The sequence below is a fragment of the Natrix helvetica genome, assembly GCF_964273705.1.
Source record: "Natrix helvetica genome assembly, chromosome: 3".
NCBI lineage: Eukaryota > Metazoa > Chordata > Lepidosauria > Squamata > Natricidae > Natrix > Natrix helvetica.
The window spans coordinates 61,842,641-61,855,764 of NC_138549.1; the positions used below are offsets into that span (position 1 = coordinate 61,842,641).

The following is a 13,124-nucleotide window of genomic DNA, read 5'->3' on the forward strand; positions in this document are numbered from 1 at the left end:
TTTCTTAATAAACAGAAGAGTTTAGATGTTGGATTTCTAGCAGTCATGTAACTCAGCAGCTTTTGCCAGAAAAAAAGTTGGCAGCTCAACTGGATTATTTTATTCTGCTATTAATAATTTTATTCATTGTTGTTTGCACAATTAAGAGCTTGATTGACCTCAAGTGGTTTACATTGCTATTGGAGTGGGTGTTGGTTTTTTTTCTTTTTCCCAGCTGAAGGTTTAATGTTGTGTGTTCCTAAGCTTTGCTTCCACCCTGTAATGACACTTAAGGGACCATTTTATGTCTTACTTTACTATAGAGATTGCCTTCAGGGTTATGAGGTCGCTGTGTTCCCAGCATATTTTATTTTCTTGCGGTGGAGTGAACATATTGTAAAATTATGCATGCATGTTTAATAATTAGAATTCTCTACAATAGCTTTATTAGACAGAGCAATGATAAGGCTGGGCTGGATAATATCACAATAAAAAGGACAGTTAAAAAGGAAATCCACTTAGTGGAAGAAATGTAAGTTTTATTATGCCATGAATCCTATCAAGCACATCACCCATCTGGACATCTGCTGTGGCCCACTTTTTCAGATTTCCTCCGTTTCCCTGTTATTATCATGATGCTGTCATTGCTGTTTTCCCTAGCTAGCAAATGTCTATGGAGATTCTCAGTCATCCAGGCCATGGCTGTCCCAAAAGTGCTTTTTCAAGAGGCAATTGGACTTTCTGGTTTTTCTTTGAAGGCATTTTGCTTCTCATCCACAAAGTTTCAGAGCTGAAGAAACTTCTTGGATGAGAAGTGAAATGTTTTCAAAGAAAATCCAGTTGCCTCTTGAAAAAGTACCTTTGGAACAACCTAGCTAGTAAACCATTCATGTTGGGGCAGGTTCCACAGCTGAAACAAATAGGTGTCTCTTCCATGGAGGACAGCGGTCTTGGAGAAACAAGCTCTGCAGAAAGACTCCACAGGCTCATACTCCAGTCTCTCCTGATAACAACAGGGTAGCCCTTTTCCCCTTGTTTGCTAAACAAGCTCAGATTTAGAAGTGACTATTATCAATTCAATTCAATTCAATTTATTAGCGCTTATAGACCGCCCCCTCTCCCAAAAGGGACTCGGGGCGGTGTACAGTCCATGTCAAAGAACACAATTAAAACAGTTAAAATTACTACATGGGGAATATATATATACAAATATAAAATGCATGGATGGATAAGAGGAGGATAAAAGATGTGCAGGACTGTATTGCTAATAAATAATTAAAATAAACAGACATTAAGATCCCAATACCCAATAAAATTAAGACTATAGAATAATACCCTTAAAAACCAGTAAAATATAAATGCCAGGAGATAGGTGTTGAAATTATGCCAGGCCAGCCAGTCAAAACAGGTGAGTCTTTAGTTTCTGCCGGAAGGAGCGGAAGTCGGTGGTGGTTCTAATGTCGGGGGGGAGGTCATTCCAGAGGGTTGGGCCCATCACAGAGAAGGCCCTACTCCTTGGCGTCGCCCGCTGGCATTGCCTGGCGGACGGCACCAGGAGAAGCCCCTCTCTGTGAGAGCGAATTGGCCGCAGGGATGTATGTGGGAGGACGCGATCCCGCAGGTAACGGCCCTATGCCATGGAGCGCTTTAAAGATGGTGGTCAAAACCTTGAAACGCACCCGAAAGACCACAGGCAGCCAGTGCAGCTCACGCAGGAGCGGTGTCACATGGGAGTACCTGGTACTCCCCATGACCGCCCGCGCGGCTGCGTTCTGGACTAGCTGCAGTCTTCGGGCGCGTCCCAAGGGAAGCCCCATGTAGAGAGCGTTACAGTAGTCCAGGCGAGACGTCACCAGTGCATGAGTGACCGTGCGTAGGGCATCCCGGTCCAGGAGGAGGCGCAATTGGCGCACCAGGCGAACCTGGTGGAACGCCCCCCTTGCCACGGCTGCCACATGATAATCCATTGACAGCCGGGCATCTAGGAGGACGCCCAAATTGCGCGCCCGTTCCACAGGGGGCAGCTGCTCACCCCCTAAGGCCAGCGTTGGAATTAGCTGACTGAACCGAGGTGCCGGTAGCCACAGCCACTCAGTCTTGGAGGGGTTGAGTTTGAGTCTGTTGTCCCCCATCCAGACCCCGACGGCTTCCAAACACCAGGACATCACTTCGACAGCCTCACTGGGGTGGTTTGGGGTTGAAACGTACAGCTGAGTATCATCAGCGTAGAGGTGGTACTCAACCCCAAAACCACGAATGATCTCACCCAGCGGCTTCACATATGTGTTGAACAGGAGAGGCGAGAGGACCGACCCCTGTGGCACCCCACAAGTGAGTGACCTCAGGGTCGACCTCTGCCCCCCCGTCAACACACATTGCGACCGGTCGGAGAGGTAGGAGCTGAACCACCGTAAAACGGTGCCTCCGACTCCCATCCCCTCCAGCCGGCGCAATAGGATACTGTTCTGACCCCCCCCTTCCTCCGTTGCCCACACAGTACACACACTCCGGAACAGTACAAGGGAACAAGGTTTATTACACCAACAGACAAGAGGCTTTGTGGCAGCAAGCCACCAAGACAGAACTCACAAAGACAGAACACACAAAAGCAGCAATCCAGCTTGCCAGGATCTCAGACTAGAGTTGCTGTCCAAAGTCCTTTGTTGATTGCTACGCAGAGCCTGTCCAGAGTCAACCCTTTTATAACCTAAAAAGGGCGTCTCCCAACAGCACCTGAGAGCTCTTTACTGCCTATAATTACGCCCACGCTCCTGGCGTTTGTGGGCGCGCCGGAAACGAGCATCCCGAAACGCCCTACTAAGTCCTGAGTCACTATCCTCTCCGCTGCTCCAAGGCAGGGCAACGGGAGTCCTCCTCCTCTCGCTCTCACCGCTGCTCCATGCCTCTGGCGCCACCTGGTGGCCGACCAGACTCTCGGATTCCTGCTCAGCCTCCGAATCCTGTCCAGGATCGCACATCCCTTCTGTAGCTGACTCGCATGGAGTATCACTCTCGGAGTCTGGTGACAGCGGCACTGGCTGGGCCACAACACTATCCCTCACCGCAGGGCCCTTCCCCTGGGCCTGACGCTCGGGATGTGGTCGAGAGGGAAATTGTCCATGATAGGCCCGCACCAAAGCTGGAGCATGCACAGCCGTCGCATCGGTCCAGGACCCCCCGTCCGAGTCCTCGTCCGCCCAGTCGACCAAATACTGGAACCGACCCTTGAGCCATCTCGAGTCACGGATCCGGGTCACTCTGTGCGATGGCCGTGCGTGCACGTCAGGCGATGACGGCAGGGGTGAAGAGGGACGTCGGAGAGGACAATCCAACCGCTCAGGGATCAGGAGCGAGCGATGGAACACCGGGTGTACTCGCATCGAGCGCGGGAGGGTCAGGCGATAGGCCACCGGATTGATAACGGCCTCCACAGGGAACGGCCCCAGATACCGGTGGTCCAACTTCCTCGTAGGCCGGTGGGACGGAAGATGCCGCGTGGACAACCACACGCGATCACCCACGGCCAATTCCGGCACAGCACGGCGAGACCTGTCCGCCACCCGCTTGTAATCCTCCTTCGCCTGATTCACGTAGCGGCGCACCATCTGGTGAACCGCCTGAAGCTCAGAGAGGAAATCCTGCGCTGCGGGGACCGGAGAGTCCACGGGGGTGAGAGGGAAAAAACGAGGGTGGTACCCGATGTTCGCCATGAAAGGCGTCGTCCGTGTGGAGGAGTGCTGCGAGTTGTTGAACGCAAACTCCGCCACGGCGAGGTACTCCGCCCAATTGTTCTGCTGCTGGTTCACGAAGCAGCGCAGATATTGTTCCAGAATCCCAATCACCTTCTCCGTCCCTCCATCGGTTTCGGGATGGTGCGCCGAGGACAGACAAACTTGAACGTCAAGAGCGGCCATCAGCCCTTTCCAGAACTGGGCCGTGAATTGTGTACCACGATCGGAGACGACCCGGTCAGGTAGGCCGTGCAGCCGGAACACGTGCTGGATGAACATGCGGGCGGTGGCGCGGGCTGTCGGCAATCTCCGGCAGGGGATGAAATGCGCCATCTTGGTGAGCATGTCCACCACCACTAGGACCGTAGTGAAACCGGATGACGGAGGCAGTTCCGTCAAGAAGTCCATGGACACGGCTCCCCAGGGTCTGTCCGGGGTCGGCAATGGCTGTAGCAAGCCTGGAGGAGCTCCCGTCGCTGATTTGGCCTGTCGACACTGCACACATGACGTGACGTACGTCTGCACGTCGTGTCGCAGGCGAGGCCACCAAAACGTACGGGAAACCAGGTGCAAAGTTTTGAACAGGCCAAAGTGTCCCGCTGCCGGAGTGTCATGACATTGGGAGAGAACCAATCCACGGAGCGGTCCTGCAGGCACGTAGAGCCGATCCCGATACCTCAAAAGGTCCTCGTCAAAGGTCCACGGGGATGTCGGCCCTACCTCTGCCCGCCGTTGTTCCACCCACTCGTCGTTTCGCTGCGCATTCCGTATCAACGACCGTAAATCCACGGGTTCCTGGATTGCAGCGAAGGACTCGACGGGTAGGACCGTCCGGGGGGGCAGGGAGTCAGCAGGGTCTGAGTACTCTGGCTTTCTGGATAGGGCATCCGCCCTCTGGTTCAAGGCACTGGGGATATACGTGAACTTGAAGTGGAACCGGGCAAAAAACAGAGACCACCGGATCTGGCGCTGATTGAGCTTCCGCGCTGTTGTCAAAAACTCCAGATTCCGATGGTCTGTCCGGACTTCGACCTGATGCCTGGCCCCCTCCAGGTGATGTCGCCAGGCTTCGAACGCCGCCTTGATAGCCAGCAACTCTTTCTCCCAGATGGTATAATTGCGCTCGGAAGGATTGAGTTTCCGAGAGTAATAGGCGCAAGGGAAAAGGGTGCCATCAGGGGCGTGAGCCTGCAATAACACCGCTCCCACCGCGATGTCGGATGCATCCGCCTCGACTACAAAGGGGCGATGGGGATCAGGGTGTTTCAAGATCGGCTCTTTTGTAAAAGCGCGCTTCAAGGCCACGAACGCTTGTTGTTCCGTGGACCCCCAGTGAAACGGCACTTTCTTTTGCAGGAGTCGAGTGAGGGGCGCGGTCAAGAAAGCAAAGCCGGGGACGAAGGACCGGTAATAGTTGGCAAACCCGAGGAGTCTCTGAATGTCTTTCATCCGTCGAGGAGATTGCCAACTTCGTAATGCCTCCACCTTGCCTGGCTCCATCGCAATTCCTTCAGGGGATATACGGTGCCCCAGGAACTCGATGGTGGTCTGCCAGAACTGACACTTCTCCAGCTTGGCAAACAAGCGATGCTTTCGAAGGCGCTGCAAGACCTGACGCAAGTGCTGTTGATGATCCTTCCGGGACGTAGAGTAGATCAAGATGTCGTCCAGGTAGATGACGACAAACTGATCCAAAAGGTCCCGAAAGATATCGTTCATAAAATGTTGGAAGACAGCTGGGGCATTGGTCAACCCGAACGGCATGACCGTATACTCAAAATGTCCGTATCGGGTGCCAAAGGCTGTCTTCCATTCGTCCCCCGCCCTGACTCGGACCAGATTGTAAGCTCCACGTAAGTCCAGTTTTGTAAACACCACGGCCTCCCGGAGCCGCTCCAACAACTCGGGAATCAGAGGCAACGGGTAGCGATTACGGATCGTGATGGCGTTCAAGCGCCGGTAATCGCAACAAAGTCTTAGATCCCCGGTCTTCTTTTTGACGAACAAAACCGGGGCAGACAAGGGCGAAGACGAAGGCCGGATAAAACCCCGGGCAAGGTTCTTGTCAAGGAAGTCCCGCAATGCGGCCAACTCCGGTTCAGACATGGAGTATAGGCGGCCCGTCGGGAGTTTCGCATCAGGTACCAGGTCAATGGGACAGTCGTAAGGCCGGTGCGGTGGCAGTTGATCCGCCTCCTGCTCGCTAAACACGTCCGCGAACTCCGCTAAATCCGGCGGCACTGTCACCTCGGCCGAACTGGGCACCTGAGCTGCGCAAACATGACGGGTATGGTCCACGCATTGCAAGGACGGGAACGAGATGCGGTTCTGCGACCAGTGGATCTGGGGATCGTGCGCCCGCAGCCAAGCTAAGCCCAACACCACGGGGAAATGCAGACCCGAAGCCACGTAAAATTGAATGGCCTCCTCATGCTCCCCGAGGATCAGGCACAAAGGCTGCGTGGCGTTCTTGATGGGCCCAGACAGAAGCACCCGGCCGTCAATGGTCTCCACTCGCATCGGAGGGTCTACCGGGCACAGAGGGACGTGATATTTCGTGACAAACGCTGCATCCATAAAATTCGTGGTAGCCCCAGAATCGACCAAGGCATGGGCTGGTATTCCCTGCGGACTACCCGACAAGAGAATGTGCGCTGCAAGAATCAGATGTCGTGGAGGCCCCTCCGCCTCTGTTCCAGCCTGTGCCCGACCCGAAGTCTCCCTCAGATCGGGCTTTCCCCGTTTCCCGAGACGGAGGTTCGTCGTTGAGGGGGGGCCGTAGACCGTGCAGCCCCTCTACCTCCCTTCTTGGGGCAACCCGTAGCCAGATGTCCCGGATCCCCACAGTAAAAACACAACCCCCCTGCACGCCGTCTCTCCATCTCCGTGCGTGACAAGCGGGGTCTGGCTGCACCCAACTCCATGGGCTCCTCTCGTGGGACAGGAGTCTCTCGTGGAACTGGCACTCTCAGCACCTCCCGGGACGCTCGGCGAGGCCTCCGCCTCTGCAGCCGGCCGTCAATCCGGAGGCATAGATGAACCAACGCGTCAAACGTTGGAGGCCTGTCCACTCTCACCAGCTCATCCTGCAGGTCCTCTGACAGGCCATCCTGAAAAGCATCCATAAGGGCTGGCTCATTCCACTCAGAGTCCTGACTGAGCAGCCGAAACTCGGTAATGTAGTCCAGTAAAGAACCACGCCCTTGGTGCAACTCTTTCAGGAGTCTGGTGGCTGTTTCTCCTTTGATGGGGTCTTCGAACGTCAGCCGAAGATGAGTGCAAAAACCCTGGAAGTCATCCAGCAGGGGGCTCGGCTGAGTCAGCAAAGGCGTAGCCCACCGTGCTGCTGTGCCTGAGAGCAAGCTTATCACAAAGCCCACCTTCGTCTGGTCGGTGGGAAAGTCCTCCGCTCTCAAGGCAATGAACAACCGGCATTGGCCCAGGAACGCCGGGAAAAGTTTCGGACTGCCATCAAACTTATCCGGCATGGCCACTGGGCATTTCCTTCGTTGCTGCTGGGGGGGTGGGGGGTTGGCAGGAGCAGACAGCTGTGCAACCTGCGCTGTTAGCAAGGCAAGTTGCTGTGCGAAGAGAGCATTCTCCGCCTGAAGTTGCTCCATCATAGCTGAATGGAGATACGTTTGGGGTAGCAATCAATCTGTTCTGACCCCCCCTTCCTCCGTTGCCCACACAGTACACACACTCCGGAACAGTACAAGGGAACAAGGTTTATTACACCAACAGACAAGAGGCTTTGTGGCAGCAAGCCACCAAGACAGAACTCACAAAGACAGAACACACAAAAGCAGCAATCCAGCTTGCCAGGATCTCAGACTAGAGTTGCTGTCCAAAGTCCTTTGTTGATTGCTACGCAGAGCCTGTCCAGAGTCAACCCTTTTATAACCTAAAAAGGGCGTCTCCCAACAGCACCTGAGAGCTCTTTACTGCCTATAATTACGCCCACGCTCCTGGCGTTTGTGGGCGCGCCGGAAACGAGCATCCCGAAACGCCCTACTAAGTCCTGAGTCACTATCCTCTCCGCTGCTCCAAGGCAGGGCAACGGGAGTCCTCCTCCTCTCGCTCTCACCGCTGCTCCATGCCTCTGGCGCCACCTGGTGGCCGACCAGACTCTCGGATTCCTGCTCAGCCTCCGAATCCTGTCCAGGATCGCACATCCCTTCTGTAGCTGACTCGCATGGAGTATCACTCTCGGAGTCTGGTGACAGCGGCACTGGCTGGGCCACAACAGGATACCATGGTCGATGGTATCAAAAGCCGCTGAGAGATCTAATAGGACCAGGATAGAGGAGCAACCTCTATCTCTGGCCCTCCAGAGATCATCAACCAGCGCGACCAAGGCTGTCTCTGTGCTGTGTCCGGGTCGGAAGCCGGACTGGCGTGGGTCTAGATATTCGGATTCGTCAAGGTGTCGCGGAAATTGCTGCGCCACCACATTCTCAACAACCTTCGCTAAAAAAGGAAGGTTGGAGACTGGACGATAATTAGCCAGCTCCATTGGGTCCAGTGAAGGCCTCTTGAGTAAGGGCCTCACCACCGCCTCTTTCAAGGCAGTTGGTAAGGATCCCTCACCCAATGAAGCATTCACCAGGCCCAGAAGCCAGCCTCGTGTCACCTCCCAGGATGCCAGTACCAGCCAGGAGGGACACGGGTCCATTAAACATGTGGTGGGCCGCAGCCGTCCACGCAACCTGTCCAAATCCTCGGGGGCAACAGAGTCAAACTCCTCCCAGAGTGGTCTTACAAGACTCACTGTTGACGGCTCGTCCGGGCCACTGGAGGGGGCCCATCCGCTCCGGATCTGAGCGACTTTGTCCTGCAGATATTCTCCAAACTCCTCTGCTCTACCCTGCAAGGGCGCCACCCGCACCCCCTGTGATAGGAGAGAGCGAGTTACCCTAAACAGGGCGGCAGGGCGGTTATCCACGGACGCAATAAGAGCGGCACAATGTCTATGTTTGGCCGCTCTCAATGCCACAAGGTAGGTCCGTAAATAGGATCTTACCTGTGTTCGATCAGACTCGGAGTGTGAGGACCTCCACCTGCTCTCTAGACGTCTCCTATGGCACTTCATCGCCCTCAGCTCCTCGGTGTACCAAGGGGTTCGGGCGGATCGCTGCCACAGGAGAGGTCGCAAAGGCGCAACCCGGTCCAAGGCCCCAGCCACCGCCATATTCCAGGCGGCCACTAGGTCCTCCGACCGAGCGCGGGTCAGGGCTACAGGTAGCGGCCCAAGCTCCGTCTGGAACCTCTCCGGTTCCATCAGGTGCTTGGGGCGGTACCAGCTTGGACGAGCTGGCTCTGCCTCCTCGCGGTGAGGGGTAGCGACAGGGAAGTCGAGCCGGAGACATGAGTGATCTGACCATGACAGGGGAGTGATAACTAGGTCCCCTATTCCCAGATCACTCGTCCACTGTTCAGATACAAAAACAAGGTCCAGTGTGTGACCACCCTCGTGTGTGGGGCCCTGAATTAGTTGGGTCAGGCCCATGGCTGTCATGGAAGCCATGAACTCCCGAGCCACCTCAGATGCTGCTCCCGTCGACGGCAAGTTGAAGTCCCCCATGACCATAAGCCTGGGGATCTCAACCGCCGTCTCTGAGATCAGCTCGAGGAGCTCTAAATGAATAAATCTAAAGAATCTAAATGAATAAATCTAGATTTTATAAAAAATGAAAACCAGCAGAATCCCCAAATCTGTGACCCTACCAATATAGCTAAGGCTTGATTAGATGTATCAAATCAGTGTCAGCTCTTAAAACCACTCAACCTAAACAGGTTCTTTATGCCTTACAATTCTGTACCCATCACTGCTGTAACTGACCTTGCTGTTTGTCATCCTCATCTCCTCTTTCTTTCCACTTTTTTCAGCATTAATACCTTCTCCACAGAGCTTGAGCTTCACGTAATGTATCCAGAGTACGATCACTTTTAGTCTGCTCAATTATGATTGAGATGGAACTCTGTGTATTCGATGATCCATTTATTTGTACCTTGCCTGCCCTTGCTATTCTTAGTGGCATTCTCAAAAGTGTCAGTAGTTTTTCAATCCTACTTCTTCAAAAGTCCAACTTTTGCTTCCACAGAGTGTCACAAGGGATATCACTGCATGCAGTACTCTGACACATTATGGCATCTGAATATCTTTTCCAAGGTCATGGCTACTCCACTAAGTGCTGGTCTGCAACATTTTCCTTGACTACTTGTTCCTTTATGGATGATGGTTATTTCTAAATGACAGAAGCATCTACCACGTCAATGTCTTCACTGTCAATTTTAAGATGGTATAGTCCCATTTTTTCACTGTGCACCTTCCATTTTACTGTATTACTGGAGCTTGCAAATCCTTTGCATTTTTAGCTGTCAGAGTCACCAACCTAGTGTAGGTCATTGATGGTTCTCTCTCCAGTCTTAAAATCATACTGATCTTCCAATTCAGGATCCCTTTAGACATAATAGCATATACATGTAGGTTGAATGCTAAATTAAATAATCTACTCTTATTTTTATCTATGATTTCATTTCTCATTTTCTGTTCCACAAGGGGAACAAATGCATCCCTTGTTATGTTTAGCAGGAGCAAAATTTCCCTCAGGAGTTTTTGTGGCAGTAATACATTATCAGAATATGAAAGAAAATACTAGACGTTTTCCTGCTGATTGCTACATTAGTTGGACTTCTTTGACAATTTGTGTGTGTCTGAATATATGTAAATGTTTTGAATCAAATTTTTTTGAAGAGAGTATTTTTAATTCAAGAGGTTGATTGTATGCATATTTGTTCTGTAAATTCACTTAGCTCTTAATTCTGGATTGCCTCTAAAGAAAAGATAAAAAGGCATTTATTTTGTTTCTTCTAACATTGTCAACCAGAAGACAGATGTCCTGATAGCTTTTTACATTAGCACAATAAAAGCCATTCCTTTTTCCTCAAATATCTTTATGTGACTTCTCAAACTAAACAACAGACAATTATTTTTAAAAATTTCTTCACAGAACCAGTTGAACGGAAGGGGAACTTCCCAACTCTCAGGCAGTTCCCAGCTTTATGGGATATGTTCACAATGCACATCTTGAGATAATGTTCTCCGTAAAGAACTCCAAAATAAAGTTTGCTATACAATTATAATAAAATGCAGACTATATCGGAATTGACCATCCATTAGAATGTTCTGTGATGTATTGAATTTATTTTAGACATTTATATACATCATGTTATGAATGTTACGTGTCCATTGAGGACTCGAGAGACCCAGGTTCATGTCCATCCTCCTCCGTGAAAACTGACCTATCACTGTAGCTTCTGGGGCAATAAAAATAGAGGAGGAGAACAAGAAGGCAATGTACAGCTGTGTGAAAAAGTCCTGCACGCTTTACGGTTTACAGTTTATATATTCCCTTTAGCTCCTAGACCTAGATGAAAGCTGTGAAGTTAATCAATCAAAATTGTTGCTGGAATTCATTCAGGTTATTAATATCTGTCCAAAATGAAAAATAAAAATTATGTTAAATTATAGTGTAATTGTCTCATTAAGTACAAATGTACTTCTCATTAGTAACTTAATCTGAATTCTGCCTATAATAATAATTTAGATACGCAGAATAAAAGGAAAGAAAAACTATGTAACAATAAAATCTAAAAAATAAATAAAGAACAGATCATATTAAAGTTATTTTATACACAAAGGGCATTTTCATGGAAGGCTTTTTACTTCTCTTTCATGAGAAGTAAAATGGAAACAAACTGTATTCCAGCTTAATTTGAAAAGAAATATGTTGTTAATTTTAAATAGAGAGCCAGTAGTGTTAAAGGCAAGGGGCTAAAAAGGGAGACCATTAATTCTAGACCTGTCTTAGGTACAAAGCCAGTTAGGTGACTATCCCCCCCCACCCCAAGATAAAAACACACAAGTCTTTTATGCAAATATGGCCATGAACACCGTAGGAATTTGTCCAGCAGATGCCAGGAGTCAGGACTATTTGAAAGCAAAAAACAACCCCTCAACAAGGAACAATTTATTGAACAGACGACTCTCCTATTTTTATTTTACTGCATTTTGCAAGTGGATATTTGGAAGCATGGCTCTGCAACTGCATTTGGTTCCTTGCGTCTATGTCATATACAGAAATGTCAGAATCATATATTGCTTTTGTTTGTTTTTCAACATAGATGAAAGAGATGGGGATTTTGGATTAACTCCCAGCATTGTCAGTGAGCTCGGTCTTTGAGCACTGTGATTAAGAATTAGGAAGAGGCTGGTGAGGAAGGTCCCAGATTAATTCCACTAGTGGATTGTTCTCACGGTTAGGAAATTTATTCTTAGTTCTAGGTTGATTCTCTACTTCATTAGTTTCCATCCATTGTTTCTTGTCTTGCCTTCTAGTGCTTTAGAAAATATGTTGGCAGCCCCACAAGAAAAGTGTGGTAGAAAAATGATAATATTCTTTGTAACTAAGAGCAAGAAATAGTTAACATCAAAAGATTCAAAAATGGAGGGCAATTTAATAGTAATAGGGAAATTTCAGTTTGGGAAAATTTATGTGATTCACAAATAACTATGATAAAAACCTATTTTTTAGTTGCGTAGATTATAAAAATATTTTAAAGGCCATGTGTTTATAATATTCAGTGTTACAAAGAAGCTTAAAATTGCTTAAATACTATTGGTCTTGATCCCATTTGAAGAGCAAGTTATTAATTTTCTTTTATGAAAAGAGTTGTGTCTATATTCATTTCATCCTTCATATTACTTTACCTCACAAAACAGTCTGATTCTAGGCTATGTATCTTTATATGTAACAAATAACTAATATTAATAGTGTTTGGCACTCTCTTTGTATGTTATGGTGTATGTTATTTCAATTGTCCGAGTTATTTTGATAATGATGGTCTGAGACTGAGCCCTAAAGTCTTTTAAGAAGACAATACTGCTTTTTCACTCAGTCAATAAAGGAAGATGCATTTGAAACACAATAATGTATGACCACTCATAAGCCGTCATAATTACCTTACATTTGAACAGCCATTTGAAATTTATGCAAAGTTGCATGCTGTTCTGTTTTACTGCTGATTTGGATTATATTTGACCTCACCTGTTAATTGCCGTGCGGTTTTTCTTTCAAAAAGCTTAATCTTCAAAAGCCATTTATTTGATGAATAATTTTGTTTGATTTACTGAATCACCTCCCCACTCCAGTTTTTCGGCTGTTTCCTTTGCCAGGTGACCAGCTGAATTCTGAAGAGAAGAAGAAACGAAAGCAGAGGCGAAACAGGACCACCTTCAACAGCAGCCAGCTTCAGGCCCTGGAGAGAGTCTTTGAGCGGACACATTACCCAGATGCTTTTGTCCGGGAAGACCTGGCACGCAGGGTCAACCTCACCGAGGCTCGGGTTCAG

At 49.5% G+C, this 13,124-nt stretch overlaps 1 protein-coding gene across 2 annotated transcripts in view; it reads left to right on the forward strand.

The window, feature by feature from the left end:
- The window catches only part of PRRX1 (paired related homeobox 1), a 73,591-nt gene that overhangs the window by 52,261 nt on the left and 8,206 nt on the right, over positions 1-13,124 (forward strand). For both annotated transcript variants that reach the window (XR_014174980.1, XM_081948251.1), the window contains exon 2: positions 12,949-13,124. Coding sequence is in view for 1 of the 2 variants with exons in the window: in XM_081948251.1 (XP_081804377.1) it covers positions 12,949-13,124 (176 nt within the window). In the remaining variant the exon portion in view is untranslated. The remainder of the gene's footprint in view (positions 1-12,948) is intronic.